The 23,395-nt window shown below is 51.4% G+C and overlaps 1 protein-coding gene across 3 annotated transcripts in view; it reads left to right on the top strand.

Moving 5' to 3' along the window:
• Positions 1-23,395, top strand: part of LOC122385436 (gamma-aminobutyric acid receptor subunit beta-like) — a 68,707-nt gene that overhangs the window by 7,007 nt on the left and 38,305 nt on the right. For 2 of the 3 annotated variants that reach the window (XM_043373721.1, XM_043373731.1), the window contains one exon: positions 2,126-2,211. In XM_043373721.1, coding sequence (XP_043229656.1) covers positions 2,126-2,211 — 86 coding nt within the window. Of the gene's footprint in view, positions 1-2,125; positions 2,212-22,848; positions 22,917-23,395 lie in introns of those variants that run through there. The other variant, XM_043373712.1, reaches the window with a different exon arrangement.

Raw genomic sequence — 23,395 nt, 5'->3', positions numbered from 1 at the left:
CGAGATTTTGTAGTAATCCACCGGACTAGCTATTTTTGTTGAGATTAGGGTGGCGGGCGTCATGGCTATTAAAATACATGTATTTAAAAGACCCAGTATTGGTAGGACAGGCTTATGTAGGCATGGTTATAAACCAAAATAAACAAAGAAAAAGGCAACAACAAATAGCGCATATTATCATCGAACGACTTCAAAATGAGCCAATAGTAGGTACGCTTACCCAAATAACATTTTGGTATTTGTTTGTTGTGTTGTTGTGATGCTCTGCGGTACCAGCGTAACTGTTATATTGCTGTGCTGTTCCACTGTGCTATGCTGCTGTGTCACCGTTCAGTTGTGCTATGTCACTGTCCCGCTTTGCCATGCCACTGTTCCGCTATGCTGTGCTGTGCCATTGTGCTGTTACTCTGTACTGTGTCGCTTTACTGTGTCGCTGTATTATTATGATGTACTGTGTTGTGCCAGTTGTGCCGCTGTTGTGTGCCGCTGTGCTGTGTTCTGTGTTATGTTACTGTGCTGCTGTGTCGCTGTTGTGTTCCTACACTGTCCCGCTGTGCTGTGCTGTCCCACTATGCTGTCCCACTGTGCTGTCCCACTGTGCTGTCCCACTGTGTTGTACGCTGCTGTGCTGCCGTGCCACTGTGCGCTGCAGTCCGTGTCGGCGGCTCCGTCGATCGGGGCCGCTCTGGAGCGGCGCCGAGCTGCCACGACCAGCCGCGTCGGCAGACAGAGGTCGATACGCCGAGCGGCGCCGCCCGCGCCACCGACCGGCAGCTGCCCAGCTGCCCGGCCCGCAGCCGTAAAGCTGGTGACCTGCAGCCGTAAAGCCGGTGACCTGCAGCCGTAAAGCCGGTGACCTGCAGCTGTACAGCTGGTGGCCCACAGCAGCCCTCCTGCCGACCTGCAAGTGCTGGTCCAAAAGTGTCTATGCTGTCCGTCTTAGGCCAGCTGCTTCGCCTCCAGAGGTGCCGGACTGCTTATGCTCATTGCTAAGCTGCGGTCTCTTGGTCGCTATTGAATCGGTCCGCGGTTTTCCAGCACTACAGTCTGCCCTGTGTGGCCGACCAGCAGCTTTCCAGCTGTCCAGCCGGCGAGCTTAAAGCTGCCCATTGGTTGAGGGTTCTTATGGAAAATATATAGCACTCTGAGGCAGCTGCGCCTTTGAAACGAATCAACGTTTTGCGCCGAAACACATATTGACTAAATCCATTGACGTTACGATCAGTTTAACCCGTTCCTTTGATGTAGAGATGGTATTTATTTGTTCAGTGGACTCGTGCCGTTACATAAAGAGCTGTTATTCGCCGACGTTATATAACCAGTTTGCCTAACTAGCCCTTCTCTCAAGTGGTCGACGGCAGCCAACAAAGCTGTTTGTATGTATCAGGAGGAGGGAAAACAGGCTCTAATTGATGTGCGCTACGCAGACATGAACATATTCAAGCGCACGAGCTGCGTCGTCCGTTGACGGCTCACATAAGTTCCCAGTCGAACTGTCCTTCCGGAGGTACACGGTGACCAGCCCTCTGTAAGTGCTGTCCCGGCAGTGGCGTCCAGTGGCCAGCCGGCGGCGACAGTGGCGGTCGCGTGGTGCCAGGACTGTGGGAACTCGGCACCAGGGACCAGCTGTGACCCGACAGGCCCGCCGAGCGCTGTACAGAATGTCAGCTGGCCACACAGAGTGGACACCGGGGCGCCGGCGGTCACAGCCGGCGACAGCTAGCGTTTGAACAGCGGCCGAGATTTGACCAGACCAAAGTTGTTTAAAAAGATATGGGGTGTCCAGATGTGACAATGAATGGATAGTCACTAAAAGCGACTTTGGATTCAGTTCATTGCGTGGACAATGTATGAAACACTTGTTTTCTGTTAACTGGACTTCATGTGCATTGTGTATAGGTCGTGGCGTGTGCAATGTGCAATCTATTGTGTGTCTAATCCACATTGCAAATCTGTGATAATGATAGAAGAGCACGGGGACAACTTTAATTCCTTCAACGAATATGCTCCAAAACGCACCTGTGTGTCTTTGTATATTCGCTGCGCCGCTTCAAAAATTTGTCAGCTCTCTGCTGTCTCGGACGTTCGGCCGATCTGATATCACTAACCTGTTCCACTATTTCAGGGTCAACAAGGAGGACGTCAACATATCGGCCATCTTGGACAACTGGCAGCAAGGCTACGATAAGCGCCTCCGTCCCAACTACGGAGGTAGGACGGACGTGCGCCCCCTAAAGGTCGACGTCTGCTCTGGGGTGGACGTGACATGTGGGGAAGGCGGAATTTAGGGGAAAATTTGGGAGAATTGGGTGTATACCGTGGCCAAAAAACGGTCACCACTATCAATAGTGGAGGGAAGAGGAGGAGAGGGGAGGAGAGGGAAGGAGGGCGCAAAAACTGCGGCTCGCGTGCCGATCATTTTACCATTCACCGCACGCATCGATGGCCTTGTGTTACTTGGACAGAAAATACATCCCCTGGCGGAGCTCAAGGCCGTGCCAGGATCGTGATGCCGCTGTTCGTGACACGGTTCGCGAAGTCACGATACCACAGATCGAGAGGAAAGCTCTCAAGGAGAGCCGCAATACCTCTGAACTGGCTCGATACCACGGGAGAGGGGGGGGGGGGGCAGCGGTTTGAGTCTCAAAGGAACAATCACGTCTTTGTACACAACGAGTTAATGGGAAAACACTGCAGATACGGTCTTTCTTAAAAAAACTAGCTTTTGATATTTGATATCAATATTGAATATGTTATTTTGTGTAAAGCGAAATTGCAAAGCCTTTTGTAAATAAATGAAATATCCACCTGCGCCGATAGCTGTGATATCATTAAACGTGATTAAGCCGGCACTTTTTTCGTGACAAGTTGTGCACAAAAGTGATAACGTCGGCATGCCAGAAAATTGTAAGCAAACAGGAGCAAACCAATCTTTACGTTTGAGCGATGATCGCTGAACAAGGCTCAACCACAATCTACTTACGACCAATATCCGATATCGAGAAATGCGATTAATCCTTTTGGGAACAATCACGGCAAACCAGGTACCTCAGGGGTAACTATTGTGCGCTGTTTGGACCACGCTGCCCAGCTGTCATGCTGCACGGGTTGGGCGGGAATGGTGCTTTGCGTGCATGCTATGACCTCTGTGGCTTTGTCTCCATAAAAGGGTGGAGTGTCCACGCAATGTCGCCGACGGTCCAGGTAAATTGTGACTTTGCTGTGCTCCATCTGTGCTTATAATGTCCGATGATTGATGTCCAATGATGATTGGATTGCTGATCAGATTTATGAATTCATTATTGCTGATTGAAGATGAAATTAAGCCAATCGATGATATCGATTTAATACGATGTAATAGATGACAGCGTCGCATGCCTCTGATGTAGTGTGAAACTATTGCAGCTGATTTCATCTCGAACTGTTATTTTACAAATGGGTCGCACAAAGCCGTTTTGGATAAGACACGTGGTGCTTATGATTGGCTGTAAGCGATAATCAAAGTATTTTGTTTGCAAATTGTTTCATTTTCTTATGAGAAAATTTTCTTTCTTTGACGTATTCTAATAAAATATTTTAACACATTTTTTAATCGTTATATTACCTTTTAGTGCGGCTCGAGCTTCAATCTATCGCCATTTTCAATGAAATCATAATCATATTTTGGGGTTCCAAGCACCTAACTACAGAGAGAAATGCAAAGGTAGCCTTAGTCACGATCAGCTGCTCCTGTCGGCGGCGCGGGTCTGCCTCTATTCCTCCATCCACCGGTCTGCAGGGCCGCCGCCGGCCGTCCGACGGGTCATTTCCTCAGTGGCAGTCTGGGCGGCCGTTCTCTCCAAAGTTGGCTCGTCGTTTTGAAACAAAGCCAATCGAGATGGCAGCGGTGACGGGCTGGAGGAGCGATCTCTCTTTCCCTCTCTTTCTCTCTCTCTCCTCTCTTCTCTCCGCTCTCTTGTCGTCCTGTTTGTGATGCGGACGTTGGACCGGACCCCGGCCGGCCCGACAGGGTGCTTTCTATGCACGACACCCCTGCAGGGACGTTGGCGCCGGCCCGTCCGCCAGTAAGCCTGCCCACTCGCGCGGGCCAGAACAGGCGATAATAGGCGCAGGGAAGGTACGGCTTAGAGTGGCCGCCTCGAAACTGAATCGTCGCCAAAAGAGCCTCTCTCTGAATGCAGAATGGGACGACTACAGGAGAAAGCTTCCGAGCTGCCGATGGCGACAGAAGAAAACCACCCAGCTCCGAGCTGCTCCGTGAAGTGAATTTAACACGATCCGTCTGGCAATGCAGGACGACGTGTTCACGTCAAAGGAATTAAGCAGGACAAAACATTGCTGTTAGGTATATTGTCAATCGTTGGCACAATATTACTTGTCCGTTTTATCAGATTTATTAATTATTACATAAATCACAATTCCATATTTTTGTGGAATTCTGAGTAACGCTCATGGTATGTTACCAATTTCTCTCTGAAAAATTCAACAAACTAATATCAATCGACATGTGGCATTACCTGGTGCATTCAAACCCAAAAGAATGAAATTCCTCGCAGCTTCACTCTTACAAATTGTTTTGCATGTCTTTGATGGCACAGTGGCCGTTTTAGGTACGAGGTGCATTTTTGTTCGCTATTTGCTTGTCGCGCCGTTTTGCAAATGCGCGGATAAAGAGCGCCCCGGAGCTTTAAGACCTGACATTTCCTGTCCAGCCATTGTAACCTGTCGCGCCGTCGTCCGTCACAAAGCAGCCGTGGACGCGCCGCGCGGCGGCCGACTCGACACGACACGCCAGCGACGTGGGCAATTTGTGTCGGTCCTGACCGCGGACATTTAGACAGTAGCGCGCCGGTGTTTGTCTGTCCAAACATAACACGCAGCGACCCGGCTTCGTTCCGGTGTTCTTTGTGCCGGTCACGCAGGCCCGATGATGATTACCAGTTAGACATCGATAAATGCTCCAACGCCACGCGGACTCATACCGTGTGTGACGTGTTTGTCATCTAGCACAAACATAGCCTCAGTTGAAGCATATTTTTCTAGTACTATGCGATCTTTGTTTATTTATGCTTGTTTACAACCATCTGGCAAATAGTTCCCTGTTTAAATTGCATCGAATATAACTTATATGACTCGACCGTCACTGTCCGATTGCGGTCGCAGCTCCGACTCCGACTCTGGCCTGTGTCGGCTCCAGTTGCGCCGTGAAGTTGCCATCGATTTCCGAGGACTCGGCTGTCCGGGACGGATATCCGCCGCCCTGTACGGCTGTGCTCGGCAGCGGAGACACTCTGAAATGCCTCAGCAGTGGAGACATTCTCTGAAATGGCTAAGCAGCGGAGACACCTTGGAATGGCTCAGCAGCGGAGACACCCTGGAATGGCTTAGCAGCACAGATAGACAGTATCTGGGGTGGTTCCGCTGCGGGGACACTCGGAAATGGCTCGGCAGCGGAGACATTCTCTGGAATCTCTCAGCTCACCGAAGAGTCTTTGAAATGGCTCAGCAGCGGAGACGCTCTCTGGAATGGATCCACAGCGGAGACACTCTGGAATGGCTAAGCAGCGGAGACACTCTCTGGAGTGACTCAGCAGCGAAGAGTTTTTGAAAAGTCTCAGCACCAAAGACACTGGAATTATTCAGCAGGAAAGAGTCTCTGGAATAGTTCTTCAGCGGAGACATTCTCTGGAATGGTGAGGTCCAGTAGGTATTGGAGACTCTGAAATAGTTCAACGACGGAGCGGCGGAGACGCTTTTTAGACCTGTCCTGCAGCGGCATGATGCTTCTAAAAGGTTCGACGGAGGAACTGTCTTCGGAACGGCTCTCAGTGTTTCAATGCAGCGTTCAATGTGACGTGCATTTAACTAGTTACAATTCAACCTACTGATTACCTACACTGTTGGTGACCTATACTGGAGATAGGTGAATATTGGTGAAGAACTGGCCGAACGCTATTCATATTCAACCAAATACAACACCATTATTATTCAACTAAAGCGGAGTCTTCAAACAGCTAATGCAAAGCATAACGTTTCAACGTTAAGGCTGCGGGGAGTTACTTGCAGTCCAAATGGTGGTGGCTAGGTCCGATGGAAATTTTAGGGTGCTGATAGGTATCGCTTAACCCGCGCACCGACGGGGGGGGCGGATATCCGCCCCCCCCTGAGGTTTTTCGCTAATAGCGGGAAAACCGCGGCGCGTAGCGCCGCGAAATTTGGTATGACTATAACCTCATCAATTTTACACATGGTGTGCAAGTTTGAACCTCCTACCTTTTAAGGTCAGGTCACCAGGTCACTTTGAATGACCCAACCTCAAGTCACTTTTTTGCAACTTCGTCACCGTGCCAGAGCTACAGTAGATGTCGGAGGCCTTTGAAAGTCGCAGGATGTTATTAGGTCATTAGTAGCTACAATTTGTATATCTCGGAATTTTGATATCGGTGACCTAAGGTCAGGTCAATTTCGCGACCTCCTCATTATAAGTCAATGGGGGAAAAATCAACTCCCTGTTTTTACCACTAAAACGGGTCGGAATGGCCCCATATACCATACATGACTTCATATACGATCAACCTTCACTACTTTGAGGTCTGTTTTGCTGTTGGGCAGCTGTGAGGTCATGTGACGTCATCAAAGGTCACCAAAGGTTTTTGGCCAATAACTCCGTACAGGAACAAGATACAGACGCGTGGATGGTCTCATTGTGTTCAGCTCGTCAAGACGCATCGAATGATATACATGATGACCTCGAGGTCACGTGACCTGAGGTCAACCTTTGACCTTGACCTTTCGAGGTCAACATGTATATCATTCGATGCGGATTGACGAGAGGATCACGATGATGCCCTTAGTTTGTTCCTATCTTGACTAATTCGAAAGTTATTCGAGAAAAACTCTCTCCATATTCAGCGCCGCCATTTTGACTTTTTCGACCCCTGTGACGTCATCTTTGACCTGACCTGAAAATGACCTTAGTAAAAATTGTAGATCTTGACCGTGCGTATCCGATGCCGTTTACCGCTTGTCGCTATCTTGCTTCGTTCTCGAGATCTCAGGGGGGGGCGGTCATCCGCCCCCCCCCCCCGTCGGTACTAAGTTGGCGCAGACCCCCGTCGGTGCGCGGGTTAAGCTGACTATAGCCTGAGCAACAGTCCCTGTTGCTGTTGGGATCTCGTCCAGTATGATATGCGTTATTATACAGATAGAATGTCTCGTACAGTGCCCCCATTGCCCGACTTTCTTCGGTGTGGTCCAGACCTGGTCCGTGGTCGGCTGCCGGTGTGGCATTTGCCCATTGAATGAACGGACCTTGCGTTCAGATAAGGAACAAAGCCCGAGCCCACTGAGCCGCCGGCATTACAAGGCGCCCAGGCACCAGCGCTCCAGAAATACCGGCTACCGCCGCAGCTTTATACCGTTGCGGCCAGCCATCCGCTTTCAATGCGTTAGTTTAATAGCGGCAGCAGGCGCGGCATTAATTTGAGCGCTGCCACTTGGTTTCGGGCCGGCCGCGGCGGCCGAGTGGCCGGTCGGTCGGCTGTAGCGCCGCTGCTCACTGCCGCCGACCACGCAGGCACGACTTCCGCCGCGCCCGGCGGCCCCGGGCCCGTCCATTCAGCGGGCTGGTAGGTACACGGTGCGGGCTCGGAAGTCGACCACGGCGCTACTTTGGTCCACACCGAGTGCATAGGCGGCGGAACGATTTGAGACAAGGGGGGGCACCATGGCTCAAGGAGCCAAACCTAGGGTACCCCCAAATCCTGTTTTCTCATCGGATTTAGGCCACTTATTTTTCGTCACAGCCCTGACACGATGATTTTTTTGATTTTTTTTATTTTTTTTTTATTTTTACTAAACGAAAATGGCAGTTCACCCCCGTATGCAGGGGTGTAATTTTATATCTCTTTGTGGGGGCATATGCACCCACAATCCTGAATTATGCCCCCACAATGATGAAAATGCACCCACAAGTCTCTTACAAGGCTGCAAGCGTCCTTTCGAGAGCACGGTGCCCTTCGCATGCTCTAACGGCGTCCTCCTGACCGTCTCGCGTTCATGGATAATATAGCGTTTTTAATCACTCGGCGCCCTTCTGGGAGAATGGCGCACTTTTGACAGCACCGCGCCATTCTCATGGTCTAACGGCGCCCTCCTGACCATCTCGCGTCCTTAGGTCTCTGTTCACCGTGCATCCCTCGAGTGTTCGGCGCCCTTCTGGCCTCTCAGCGCCCCTGAACCACATATAGCGTTTTCAATCACTCGGCACCCTTTTACGAGAAAGGCGCCCTTTTCATGATCTCAAGGCGCCCTCGTAACCATCTGGCGCCCCCACGTCCCCACCAACGTAGCATTACTGACTGTGCGGCGCCCTTCTGGCCTCTTAGCGCCCCTGGACCACATAGCGTTTTCAATCACTCGGCGCCCTCCTAAGAGAATGGCGCCCTTTTCATCGTCTCACGGCGCCCTCGTAAGTCGTAACCGTCTGGTGCCTCCACATTTCGTGCCCCTCCTACTGGATGGCGCCTCTCTACATCTTTTTTACGTCCTTCCGGTCAGTTTCCACTTTTAAGCGTGTATTTGCTTAGTCAGACACGTCACTTGAAGCGCCATTCGGCTAGCAATGTTATCAAATTCGGTGTTAATTTAGGCTCCCACATAAAGAATATCTATCCCGCCCCAAAACGGCCTGGCGCCGGGCGCCCCTACAGCTAGGCACCCACAATCATTTTAGGAAAATTACACCCCTGCCCGTATGTGTGGTTAACTTTAAGCTGATCCTCAAGTACCTATGTGTTTGTCTCTTCCTTATTGTCGTTTGATAAATTCCATTTATCTTACATGTATAATTCCCAAGAAGCCATCGCAGTACTAATCAGTGGCGAATCCCAGGGTGGAGGTCACATGGGTCATGACTTATGTAGGGCCTGGGGTCACCACATGCCTGCCAGGAGCACCACAGGCCTGACAGCCGACAGGGGCACCACAGGCCCGCCAGGGATGCCACAGGCCTAGCAGGGGCACCACGGGCCTGTCAGTGGCACCACAGGCCTGTCAGGAGCACCATCGGCCTAGCAAAAGCACTACAGGTCTTCCAGGGGCACCACAGACCTGCCAGGGCCACTATCGGCTTCGCAGGGGAACCACCGGCCTCGCAAGGGCACCATGGGCCTGCCAAGGGCACCACAAGCCTGTCGTTGGCAATTTAGGGTTGTCAGAGGCACCACAAACCTGTCAAGGGCACCTGCGTTCTAACAGCGGCACCACAAACCTGCCAAGGCCCAGGGACACCACAGGCCTGTCAGGGGCACCACGGGCCTGTCAGGGCCCATGGGCACCAAGTCATGTCAGGGCCCACCGTAGGCTTGTCAGGGGGCAGGGTAGGTAGGTTCCACACTCCACAGTCTTTCCAGGGGCACCAGCGGCCTAGCAGGGGCACCAGTCATCACATGACTAACCAAAAATAAAGAAAATAAAAAACTGAAAATAGGGCACCACCAAAATTAAGTGGCCGAAATCCGTTGAGGTTTTAATTTTGGGCATAGGTAGGGGCACCACTTCGATTCATGACCCTCCCCTTGGAGTTTTCCCGAATCCGCCCCTGGTACTAATACATCAAATTTAAGGGGGGCACCTTGCTATTGGTGCCCCCCTTGCAGAATTCAAGGGGGGGCACGGTGCCCCGGTGCCCCCCCCGTTCCGCCGCCTATGACCGAGTGGTGAATTTATTGTACCCAAGCGCCAGCCACTGCATGGGGATTCTACCGCAAAATATCACATCATACTGGACCGTGTCTCGACCACAGCAGGCGTCTGGGTTCCAGTTCAGTCAACCCAAACGACCCGGTCGCATTAAATTTCCATCGGAACTAGACGCCGCCATTTTGACTGCAGCTATAGTAGTTCTCTGCAGTCTCGTCTACAGCCATTGGAGGCGCATGATATATTACATAATCCTTTAACTGCTTAGCAACTGCGGTGTATTTCATATATTATATATAAAGATACGTCATTAATTGAGAACGGTCCCGTCGGGTCGCAGTGGGATACGGCGGCCATATTGCGTGTCCGCGCCGCACCGGTCTCATAGGCTGATCTGACGTCACCAGATGGATAGGGGACAGCTGCCGACTCGGGAGCTCTAATATCTCAGTGCGGCGCCTGACATGTGGCCCGCCGTAGTTCAGCGAGAGAGAGAGCCCGGCACCCCTCCCCTCCTCTCCCTCCCTCTCTCCTCCCGCCGGAACTCTGCAACTGCAGGCTGCAGGCCGCGGTGTCGCCACCCTACCACCGTGGCAGAACCTGGTGGCTTTTATTGTTCGTCCAAAAATCTTCTACTCTGTGCCTTTCTGAATATAACCTGATGTGACTAAGATAAAGGCAGGCTCTTGATCTTATCTACAGGCCTGTGTCAAAACAAGGGCCGGGAAATGATTTTTTTTTTTTTGCATCGAGCACAAATGAAGGTCCTTAGAGACAATGTCCAATTGTGCCCACACATCGCTGAAGCCAGACTGTTTTCCTTTTGGCGTCAGTTGTCTGAATGACTGCATTGTTTGTGCCTACAAATAGATGTCATAGCTCATAACATAGTCAATTGTCATTCTGCTGGAAGAATCGATTTGTCTTGCCGTGCTGTCGAAGACACATGTCAATATCGGGTGGACTATTCAAAGATAGATGTCCGAAAGCATTACACTTACAATATTTGATTTAGCCGCGAGCCAATTTGTCAGCAGTGCAACCTGCCAGAGTTCTGGGTGTAAACGAAAATTGATTGCCAGACTTCTGACAAAATAAACTGATGGGAATGAAGATAGAAATTCACCATGACATTTACAGAATTCCCGATCACTTTAAAACTGCTGAGATAAGCTCTTTGAGGCCAGTGGCGGATCTACGTTGGGGCAAAATGGGCAATTGCCCCCCCTAAACGGAAAACCTCTGGGCAAACATATCTTTTTGCCCCCCCTAAAAAACTATAACTGGAATACTAAAAATATGGTGTTTGAAAAGAAAATGTGAAATAAATGGAGGACTAGAAGGTTGTCATATTCGTGATATTAAGTTGTGAGCTGATAAAAAGTCCTCCGCCCCATGAATGTCAGTCCATCATCCATCAGCAGTGCTACTACTGCTACTGCTACCAAAAAAAAAAAATAACGCGATTTATTGAAACCTTGAACCAAGTAAACAAACCGTCAACAGCAGACCGCCAGACGCCAGTGGGGTCAGGGGTCACCACACTGGTGAGCGGTTGGACAGTGGTGGGTTTGCATGGGTATATAAGAAGTGTTTGAATACTATTTTATTGCTAGATAGCATGGGTGTAGGAGCTGAAAAAAAATATTGGTGGGTCTAAATACCTATCCATTAGTACCTAGCATGGGCGTCGCCACAGGGGGGGGGGGATGGGGGGACACCGTCCCCCCCCTGGAGTGAGGGTGGGGGGGGGGATTATCCCCTCCTCAAATTGAATGTCAATCGAAGTTTTCGAGCTGCTTTTTCTCAGTTACCTGTCACTCTGCGGAAAAAAGTAATCCTTTACCGAACAAGTTTCTCACCACATTTGGCAGCAACTCAGTAGGGTGAATAGGTCAAAAACGCCCCCCTTAAGCGCGAAATCTTCTGACACTCAACCCAACACAGATTATTCAAACCTTTGGGCACCATCATGTAGCTCATTCTTTTTACTACGCTTTGAGACCAAGAAAAGACGCCTGCGTGTGGTATTTAACCCCCCAAAAAGGTTTTCGCATACCCTTACAAAAGGGCGTTTTGCCCCATACCCTGGGTAATACGCCCACACCCATGTGCAAAGCGCCCCCTCCCCATCCATCAATAGAAAATGATGAACATGGCAGAACTTGACGTCATTCTGACGTCATTTGTGGTCAACCTATCATAGCCTTTGAAATAAAATTTTGTTGCAATGTGTAAAATGGATGCCCGGAGGAGTCCTGAAAGTTTGGTGACGATATCTGCCGTCGTTTAGGATATATCAGCAAAAAAGGACAGGGAGAGGCCTTTTCGGCCCCGACCTACAGGGCGCTACCCTGCACTCTCACCACCGTGCAAAACGCCCCCCTTTCAGAAAATTGGGGGCGTCTTGCCCCATGCATCGAGTAGGCGTCTTTCCCCATCCACTCCATTTCCGGTCAACAAAATATTGACAAAAAACGCGCCACTAAAGCCGCAGCAAAATAAATTCAACAGAATGACAATAAAACGCAGTTTTGAGTGATGTGCACAATAACAAGTTTTGTGATATAAAGAGGACATCAGAATCTTAGGAATCTTCTGTAAAAACAACAAAAACAACACCCAAAACCAACATCAGCACCTACCCACGCTGCTCCTCAAGACGCAGAACCGGAAATAGAGACCTACGCAAACAAGCAGCTGACTGTTCTGAAAGACAGGATAAAACGCCTATCCGTCGATAAGAAATACGATTTTTTTAGGGGAGGCGTTTAACCCAGGGGTGCGTTTTCCCCACAGTTACCCTAATTCCTGTAGCAGAAAACAGTGAACAACTTATGGCGCAGCCGCACCATACGTGGCGCACGTGGGTGGCTCTGAATTCAGGTTGATGCAATCTTATCATTATATCAAATCAAAGCATAGTGTGTCGTTTATTATTTGTGTCCCACGATGCCCTGGGCTTAGAAATTATGCCTGAATGAACACAATGAAAAGAAGTGCGCAATAAAAATAATAAAAACCGGCTACATCGAAAATAAAGTGCATCAAATCCAGAGAAAAGGCTGAAAACGGGGTTGCGGGGTTCTAGCATAGACAAAAATCCTGCAGGATCCGTCGAGCTTCGTCCCCCCCCCCCCCACTCAAAAACCCATGGCGACGCCCCTGGTACCTAGCATTTCTACTGTGGCTACATTAGTTATGTCCAGAGGCGGATCCAGCCATTTCCAAAGGGGGTGCCAAAAGGGTGCCAAAGTCCGAGAGTCTCTACAATAGCTGCATATGTGTATGCAGGACTGAGGAGCGAAAGGGGGTGCCAAACTCATTTTGGCACCCCGAATCGGGGTGTGATGGCCAGAAAGAACGGTGTACTGCGTGCCTTTGAGAACAAGTGCGAGATAGGTTTCTGAGAGGAATAACGTAAAGAAGATTACCAATCGCGGCTTTTTCATGAGCCATACCGTTATCTAACGGGGACAGACACAGAAAGGCTCAGTCAGAGCTTTTGGTTTGCGAGGTGTTGGAGAAGCTCAGTATTTTGTGGGAACTTAACGCTGTTCAGTGTGATTCCGTTGGCTGTTGCGCTGTGGTCCTATGTAGTCTGTAGAAGCATCGTTTATCTCCTCTCGAAAGTAACACTTATTGTATAATTTTGCTAGCTCGCGAAGTTTAGTCCCAAAGTTAAGGAATGTTCATTGTAATTGCATCAATAAATGCAGGACCGAAAACAAATGCGCTGTTCTTCGTCTATTTCTTGTTGGGATTCTTAATCGACTGATCTCATTTTCTATTACCGGAAACAACTGTTAATACGTTTAACTACGTGGCAACCCTGACTGCGTATAGTATCGCAGGTACAGGTCTCGCGGGTTTTAGCGGTAGGTTTTGCACCTAGAAAATTTAGTGTACTTCAGGCTATATCTTCGTCGTCTTAAGCCATTAAGTGTTGAAGATGCGATCGACTTGTTGGGTAACAAGCCGGCCATGATCGTGTAAAATGGCTTCATCGTAGATCGATTAGTTTCTGAGATATAACCGGAAATGTAAAAGTGCAAAACCTACCGCTTAATCTCGCGAGACCTGTACGCTGATGTGGCCTTTGGTCGTGGGCATTTACACATGAACCTGCTGCTGCGACCCTTATCGGTCTCCGGATACAGAAGCCCTTGAGAACCGGCGCGGGCGGACCTTTCGGACGAGGTCTTGCCGAGGTGATGCGGGAGGTAGAGGACGGACCGTCCATAGCGCCGGTGAGCTATTCTCTAACTATCTCCCGGAGTCAGGGTGGCTGCAATTTTTTTTTGCGCTGCCCTGGCTTGGCCGGACTGACAAAAATGTAAAAAAAAAATAATTCCCGAAATCCGAGGAGAAAAATAGGGGTAGCTCGTTTTTTTTTTTGTTCCTAAGACTGGACGTTTGAAATTCTCGCCGACTTGCCTGGCGGCGCAATGTTTGACCCCCCTAAACTCAAATCCTAGATCCGCCACTGTTTGAGGCTGATGTTGTCAGATCGGAGACGCTATCTCTGCTGAGGTCAAAATGTAATAGAACAAATGACCTTTAAGTCAAATGTTGTATTCATTCGTTATAGGCCTCTAAAGTCATCCACCACGGAGACTTCTGAGGTCAGAAGTCAGATACCATCCCGGTAGATTGTCGAGGGCCGGCGCCATCCATCTCCCAGTCCTGCACACCCTGCAGGCCTGCCGGTCCTCTGACATTGGGGCTGCAGTGGCACTGGCACCGCTGTCGTATTGTATCTCCGGCGCCGGAGTGGGACCCTTTATAGGGCCGCCGCCGAGCCGCGCTGCCCGGACGGCCGTAAACCGAAACAAATGTCCTCTCGGACGCGGAGCGGCGGCGCGGCGCCCGCAGGTCGGCTCAGAGCACGGCCGGAACGCCGAATGTAGCGCGGTGTCATGGTATCCGTGCATTGTGGCAGCTTCACGGAATTCGATGTATCAGGGGAGGATCATGGAGCGCTTGTGTTTCACCGCTAGACCTCGGCAAAAGCACAAATAATTCGCGCATCGCGGTTGCATCACAACCAGTCTTGTATCATAGAAGGCGCATGGAATGTGCAAACTTTTTCGTGGACATCAATAAGTGTTCCAGAGAGACTATATGAGGCACACAGCGCAGTAAGCCCTGCGGCGCTGCACAGCAAAGTATCGCCTGCGTCAGAGATGTCCGCTGGGCGGGGCGGGGGTCTGTGCCGCCGTCGGCTGCCGCGGTCCACCGTCAGCATCCCTGGCCGACTTGGGAAATCTGGCCAGCAGTGAGCTGAGCCCGTAATACTGCCGCTGTCATTGGCCATACGTCATCTTAATGAGTCGCGAAACACTATAGTCCTGATATAGGGGCTTTGCGCCAAGTAAATGTGAAACATGCTGGCCATAAAGTGTGATGTAGGGCGCATGGCGATGAAATAGCCGTTTCATTCAAGGAACTTGAGCAAAATGCTAGCTGCTTTACACGATGCTTTAGTAGATTCCTGGATGTGTCGCCCAGTGAAGATACATTTGGAGCCGTTTCAAATTGAATTTTAGGTCAGCGTAAGCTATCCAATTTGATTTACTTACTTTCGAATAGCGTTGTATTCAGTCTGCCGGGCGTTTGTGGGGCTATCAAATTCGTTCATGTATTGAATAGATGTCTGTACTGGAGGCACCTTTCGGAGCTGGCAACTGAGTATAATCCGAGCTGTAAAGCATATAGAGGACATGCCTACCGCCATCGATTCCAGAAATTCGGCATCGGTTTTGGTGAAAGCTTGCATTTTTGTCGTGGGTGGTCACAGTCAGTGTTTCGAATACTCCAGGCCCTGAGTTGAGCGGATCTCACATCTGGGTACCATCGCCTAGCCTGTGTCTGGCGCTCCGCTCATTTCATCGCGCTGTCTTTCCGCTCTCCGAGCTGAAATTCTGCCATCATCGCTTTATGGCCTTCCGTTAACAAAAGACTCCCAGCGCTCAGGCTATATCTGATCGGAGCTGTGTTGATGATTTGGAATTTTTCCAAGAGCGAGTGCACGTTTGACTTTCATATGTGACATTCTCACACTCAACGGGCCATTAAAGCTCCTAGGCCTCGCCAGCGGCTGGCCGGTTCCAGGATTTTCGCATCAAAAGCAGCGCGTCGTTATTGCAGATTTACGCGTCATGCCCAAGTGGTCGCCAGGGAGGAGCCGGGTCCCCGGACTCCAACTGAGCTGAGCTCGGCAGAGGGGCCAGCGTTCGTCAATGCCGAGCTGAGCTGAGCGCTGTTAATGTGCATTTGAATGAAATTGACGCACCTCGGAAACGGCATGGTTCAAGGCTGGTGATGAGTTGACATGCTGCGATTGAATCGTGTTGAAGACGCAACCGGATAGGTATGATTCAGCTCATTTTTATTTGATATTATCGAGCTAGAATAAGAAAGCGAAACTTTTTTAGACGTCTTTATTCTAAATAAACGCATACTTTTTCTCGATCAAGTAAAGTGACGGCGTGGTTAAATAAAACCATTGGGGGCACTGGCGGATCCAGAGGGATCCCGTGCGGTGCCAGGAATCGACGAATATTTACATTTTTTGGATAGTAACAAGAAAACTAAGCAACTTTTGTTAGGAAAAATATTTATACTGCACAGCATTGCTGAGGTGTCGAAATCCGAGGAGTTTGTTTAATTTGGTGAACTGTCTGAGGGTGCGTCCCCCCCCCGCAGCGACTTAGACATCCATTTTTGATCCACTAGTGATTGCGGGTTTAACGTTAACTCTTGCATTCAGCATATGAAGTTTACTTGGTATCTTATGGGAAATCATCATGAATATTGACGGCCAATTTATTCACCATTCTGGCCTGAGAGCGTCGCTTACAGTGCGATAGTACGCCTTGATGAGGACGTGGCTGACGGCACTATTTTCCTCTGTTTGTCCCAATCTCACAGACTGGTCATGTCTGTCTGCGTATGAGCGATCTCTGTTGCCCCAGCAGCGAAGACTGAGGGGTTCGGTTACGTCTCCCCTCCCTTCTGTCCCCAATACGGAGATGACCAGTGATCTCCTGCCCCGCAATTGGACCTGATGGCATTCGTAAGGCTGTCTCGTTACAGCAGCGCTCCTATAGTGATGTGCTTTTGTCAGGACTCTGAAACATTTGAATCCGGTTCCAGCTCAAGCTAGTTATGTCAAACATGGCGGAATCTTCGCTATTCAGTTTGCGCTTGACTGGAATGCTTTAGTAGCTGCTCTGGGAGGCCATTCTGGTTTGCGCTGTTGCGCTGCCGTTCTCTCGAGCGGCGCTGGTTTAACTGGGACACGCGTCCGGCCGGGTCGGCGCCGGAGCGCGGTCGACGCCGTTCAGATTCGAGCTGCGTCGCCGCCCCGGTCTCTGATCAATAGAGGATGCGGTCGCAGCCGCGGCGGCCCGGTCGGCGCGCCGGTGGCACTCCCAGCCGCGCCGCCAGAACCGGGTCAGGTCGACCCGTCACAGGCTTCTGGGAGTGTTAGATTTGATTAGCAGAGTGGCGACGTCGACCTGCCCCGCGACATGCTGTGTATATGGTCCGACGGAGAAGCTCGCCAATGACCGCCCACGTGCCCGGACCGTCATATGGCGCTCAATGAGACGGCCCAGGAACTGCGCACCACTCTGGAGCACTCAGCCTGGTGCGGGCACCATCGACACCACTCCGGTGACCTGGTACAGCCATAGCTGGCACAAGGCAATCCAGAGTGGTCACTTTGCGTCGCCAAATCAGCATTGCATCAGAGGTAGCGACCGCCCCGGTCGCTGCCTCTCTCCAGCAATGAGAAGAGAACATGGAGCTAGAGCGCCACTGAACCGTTTCACTGCACTGATGGCTGCTAAGTCTGACCCAGCTGTCGAAAGTCTTTTTCTGGACTGTCCAAGGGCTACCGGTCTTCCCCCGCTGGTCTGAGAGGAGAGGCCACCAGTCTACTCCCGTCTGATGAAGAACCCTCCGTCTGCCCCCGGCGGGTCAGCCCTGGCCCGGTGGGTCGAGGGTCCGCTGAGAGATGGCCCCTCGCGGCGGCGGCGGCGCGTCATCCGGGCCGTCATGGCGCGCTCATTGGGGGGACGTCAGCGGCCGGCGGCGGTCGCCTCATCCCTCATGGTTGGCCCCGGCCGCCGGCGCATAACTTGGTGCTTTATTCTGGGTGTGCTGACGGTGACCGAGGCGGAGCAGCTCGGATCGATTGCAGCTCGGCGCCGGGACCGTGTGACTGCGCTGCCGCCGGACTGTGACTGCGCTGCCGCCTGACTGTGACTGCCGGACTGTTTGGCTGCGCTTCCGCCTAACTGTGTGACTGCGCTGCCTTGGGAATGTGTGACTGCCGGAATTTGTGACTGCGCTGTCCTCTTGGGTTGTGTGAGTGCGTTGCCACCTGTCTATGACTGCGCTGTCATTGGGCTGTGTGACTGAGCTGCCATGGGAACTGTGTGACTGCGCTGCCGCCTGACTGTGACTGCCGGACTGTTCGGTTGCGCTGCCGTGGGACTATGGACCGTGTGACAGCGCTGCTTCCTGACTGTGACTGCGCTGTTACCGCTGTGTGACTCATGACTGCGCAGTCATTGGACTGTGGGACTGCGCTGCTGCCTGACTGTGTGACTGCGCTGCCATGGGAACTGTGTAACTGCGCTGCCATGGGAACTGTGTGACTGCGCTGCCATGGGAACTGTGTGACTGCGCTGCCATGGGAACTGTGTGACTGCGCTGCCATGGGACTGTGTGACTGCGCTGCCATGGGAACTGTGTGACTGCGCTGCCATGGGAACTGTGTGACTGCGCTGCCATGGGAACTGTGTGACTGCGCTGCCATGGGACTGTGTGACTGCGCTGCCATGGGAACTGTGTGACTGCGCTGGCATGGGAACTGTGTGACTGCGCTGCCATGGGACTGTGGCTGCGCTGCCACCGGACTGCGTGACTGCGCTAAGCGCTGAAACTGTGTGACTTCGCTGTCATTGGGCTGTGTGACTTCGCTGCTGCCGGACTGTGACTGCGCTGTCAGTAGGTCGGACCACTCGCGGGGCTGCCATTGGGCCCCACTTACCTGCTGGACTGCTTTTGGGCAGCACCAGGCACCACCTACCGGGTTGTACTGGACCGTACAGCTTTCTTGGCGGAACCGCACTGACTTCCATCGAGTGGCAACACGCGCCGCCGTTCTGTGACCACTCTACCACCAGAACAGCGGGTGGCACCCCTCCCACGTCTCTCTCGCTCTGCATTAGTGACGTCAGCACACGTGCCGGCGCTCTTCCTGAGCCGGGAGCTGATCCGGAGCCGACTGTGTCGCAGTGAGGCGCCAGCAATGCAGCGCATTTAAAGAGCAATTACACGGCCTAATTAAGGCCTCCGGCGCACGGCATGGTGGAGCGTGACGACGATTCGGACGGGTCACGGGAAAGGGACTGTGGTGTTGTGCTGTCAGAGCAGGGCTTGCCGTGCTGTGGTGCTCGCCATTCACAACGAAAAAGACTGCATTAGCTTTGGCGCTGACCGCACGTTGCCACTAACGAATAATCCATCCCATGCCCTATTGACATACTTTATTGACCATGTACCACATATTATACCAACTACCATACTATATTGCATGCTTTATAAACCTGCTTGATTGATAGTGGTGTGATATATTCAAATGTCGACCTTGTCAGCCCGCCCTGGTCATTGACTGCCAGTCTGGCCAGTGCCACTGATGTCGGGGTCCATTGACCTGTGTGTGGCGGCCACTCCAGGCACGCAGTGGTGGCCGGACTCACTTTGAAGACTGACGTCTTTGAAGGTCGCGCCTTCCGAGGACCGCCTTACGGTGGGCGAGGATCGTTCAGCCGACTGTATTTTGACCGCTAAATGGTGTTCCGAGGCACGGCCAAAACTAACGTGCACACACACGCTCGCCACCCGTTAAGCGACGGCAAACAGAGTGCTCTTTGGTCGACCACACCATAAGGGAGTGTGTCGCCAAACTGTTTGCAAGTGATATTAGATATCTGAGGCCTGATGGCCCAAACAATGACCAAACACTTGCACTACTTTGGTCAAGCTAACAATTTGCAGACGGCGCGTAATGCATCAACATATGAGTGTCATAATGGTATAACAAGGCAAATGCTTGAATCGATCTGGCCAGTCCCCTTATGAGCTGCAAAACTAATGTGCATTACATGTGTGCACACAGACATAACCCCGCCATATGAACAAGCTGTATGATAATTTTATGCCCTCTGAAGGCATCTTTACGGCCAATGATAATTTGCAGAGCCCCTTAATGAAAGCCATTTACTGGATATTAAACAAACTGACCAGTCGGACACATCATTGTCTAGAGACGGGAATGCGAGGGCAGAGGCGGATCCAGCTCAGAGTTTTTTTTGGGGGGGGGGGGCAAACCATAACAATTTATCGATTCTTTCCATGCATCGTCCATAGGCGTATATAATGTTAAAGTTATGCCGTTGGGGGGGGGGGCAAATGCCCATTTTGCCCCCTCCCTGGATCCGCCACTGTGCGAGGGTCTTTCACCTCAACAAAGTGTGATAAGGTCGCTGGGCGATAATTGAGCGAACGTGAACGTTGCCAGTGACCCTGGTAATGCCGCTAGCGACACACGTCCGAATAACAAACCATGCGATGCTATTTACTGCAATGTTGTGTGCATAATAATCGTACAGCAGACTGTCCCAAATCCAGTGCATGCCGTATATTTCCTTATCTTTTTTCTTAAATTGTAGTCATCTAGGCATCATCTTCTTATCAAATATCAACACTCCCTCTCCAAGTGATGCCATTTCCAGTCATCTCTTGAAGCATGGCTCGTGTCTCGAGCTGCCGGCCCCCAGTTATGCATATATTACTGGTACGGAATATAGGGCCTGTCTTCAGACTATATATTCCATGTTACTGGTCACTAACGCTGTATAAATTTAGCCACCTTTTCAAAGGTAGCGTGGTACCTGGAACTCCTCTGTCTGCAGTGGCAGTTGCCATCAGTCTAGACAGCCACTACCTGCGGCCGTCTGTGTGATCTCAAACAGTACCGGAATCGGTGGGCGGAAGACTGCAACGATCCCCAGTCGGACCCCGGGGACACTTCCGTCAATGGGAGGAGGACGGAAAGGGCGCACTCGGCCGGTAAACCGAATGACGTCCTTCGCTGGCTCCCTCCAATGGGTCTCCTCCTGAGCTGTTGATGACAAACATTGGACACCACGAATCGATCTGAGTTGACTCTTACTCCATCAACGACTTGATGCAAGGCTTTTGCATGAAAATGTCAGTGCGGTAGTTGTCATGTCCTCGCATTCATTTTTTTCCATTTGGAATGCACAGCGTGGGGATCAAATTTCTTCTCTAGCTCTAGGTCCGAGAAAAAGCTCAAACGTGCTTATAATCTGCAGGAGATGATAAGGTGCATTAAGGCTGTACAAGGCCGCTGTATGTGAAGGCAGTCCCGGTAGTGCTGAGACAATATGCAGTGAGTCGCTGTAAACTACCGGGAACTGATTAAGTCACTCTTGTCGCTGGGGCTGTGAGAGCTCTCTGAAAAGTAGAGAATGCTGTTCTGCACCGAAAGGGCTGCTCTATGCCGCGGACATGGCTACTTATCGCCTGTATTGCTGAGAGCCGAGGAAGCTGCTGGAAGCTGAGAATGCCAAGAAGACTGCTCTCTTTTTCCCTCCCACGTCTCTGCTCTGAGAAGGCTGCTCTCTGCCGAAAGTCTCTGCTCTGAGAAGACTGCTCTCTGCTCCCTGCTGAAAGTCTCTGCTCTGAGAGGGCTGCTCTGCGCCACCGGGGAGCCCGCTCTCTGCCGCTCCACCGACGCCGCCTAATTGGATTGGTCTCAGACGGCTGAGTGTTGACACGTGGCGTCTCTAGCGGCTCCGGGGGCGGAGCGGGATGGGCCGGGAGCTCCGGACGCCACAGAGGCTGTCTTGGAGTTCCGGGGGCGGCGCTGGATGGGCCGGGAGCTCCAGACGCCACGGAGGCTGTGTGGGAGCTCTGGACGCCACGGAGGCTGTCCTGGAGCTAGCTCCGGGGGCGGAGCGGGGTGAGCCGGGAGCTCCAGACGCCACGGAGGCTGTCCTGGAGCTCTGGACGCCATGGAGGCTGTCCTGTAGCTCCGGGGGCGGAGCGGGGTGGGCCGGGAGCTCTGCACGCCACGGAGGCTGTTCTTGAGCTCCGGTTGGCGGGTGTTCGAGACGCTCCGGGACATCGGCAGCTCCGGAGGGCAACTCTGGCTCTTGCCGTTGACGCCGTAGATGGCAGTACGTTTGTTTACTTTATGGCACCACGAATAATGGACGCATGTAATCCGCATGTCCATAACACGTAAACAATTACGTGTAAGCACTTTAATATGACCTCTAAATGGACCATATTTGAGCTGGTATGCTGGCATTGCATTTACGGTTCTCCGACGTTGTTTGGGCGCCGCGGTGCTTTAGTCTCTGCGGTTCGCGGCCATTTGCGGCTGCCCGCCATTTCAGAGAAAGGACGAACAAATGCATAATCGATGAAAGTGGACCGCTGCCACGCGGCGCACACTTTACCACCCCATAAACCGGGGGCGTAACAAGTGAGCTCGTGTGACCAATCTACATTAGCGGTGACACGGCCACGTTTGGGGGCCGGCCGATGCATTTGACATTGGCTCCACATATTGGTAGCACAGTGCACACGATTTACTGATCAACAGTGGCAGTGGGCGGCATCCGACTCTGCTGAAAAATCTGTAAAACTGAGGAAAATTAAGCATTTATTCTTACAGCTGTTCATTGAGGCAAAATCGAGGGCTTGCGACGCTGTCATGTGAGGGAAAGTTATTAAAAGAGGTCTCAACCATTCGACTGCTGCATGGCGCTATTGGTTATATCATCTGAAAAAATGTGAATGCTAGACAAAAATTTAGGCAACATTACGTTGCAGGCTACTCTACATGATCGTTGTGAGTTGTGCATTGGTAAAATATGATATAACCTCTTTTTGTGTAGTTAATAGCGCACTAAGACCAATAAAGTTTTTTATTAACCCCATACAAAGGATCAATTATGAGGTGCGCTGCCGGTTCGCCCCGCGCCTAAGCCGCCGCCCCGCGCGGGCCGCCACTGACTGCGGTGCTGTTGATTTCAGGTCCAGCCGTTGACGTGGGCATAACAATGCACGTTGTCAGTATTTCGTCACTGTCTGAAGTCAAAATGGTACTGCTCGTTTCTCTTTTTATCAGTAGCTGATATGCGGCCCGGCGCCCCACGCCAGATGACGGCTCATTGTCATACCGCTTATTTTTCTTCTGAACAGTGCACAAAAATGTGGTGGGTGTCATCAGGAGGTGCTTATGAAGACCGCAATGCAAGCATGCCCCCAAAAAGATTGGAAGAAAACCATCTCCAAAACAAGGCAGGGGTCTGGGTCATCTCAGGACTCAGACCTTCATCTTCTCCAGCCCGGCCCTTTACCATTGCCCATATGAGGGACAGATACTGGGTCTGAAGACTTCTTCAGGGACTTGTCCTGTCTAAAAGCACTCCATTCTAAAAGGCTGTTGTTTGGCCCAATAAAGATATTTTGTAAGCTCGGGAAGAACCAGTTACGCTCACCGGTCGCCAAGTACTCTTCCTTATTTTCTACGATTTTTCTATAGGAGTCCATCTAAATTGTTTGAAATAAATTCAATCTT

This window comes from Amphibalanus amphitrite, unplaced genomic scaffold (genome assembly GCF_019059575.1).
Source record: "Amphibalanus amphitrite isolate SeventyFive unplaced genomic scaffold, NRLGWU_Aamphi_draft 000015F_arrow, whole genome shotgun sequence".
Taxonomy (NCBI): Eukaryota; Metazoa; Arthropoda; class Thecostraca; order Balanomorpha; family Balanidae; genus Amphibalanus; species Amphibalanus amphitrite.
The sequence above is the reverse complement of the archived record's forward strand: the minus strand, read 5'-3'. Positions and strand labels throughout refer to the sequence as shown.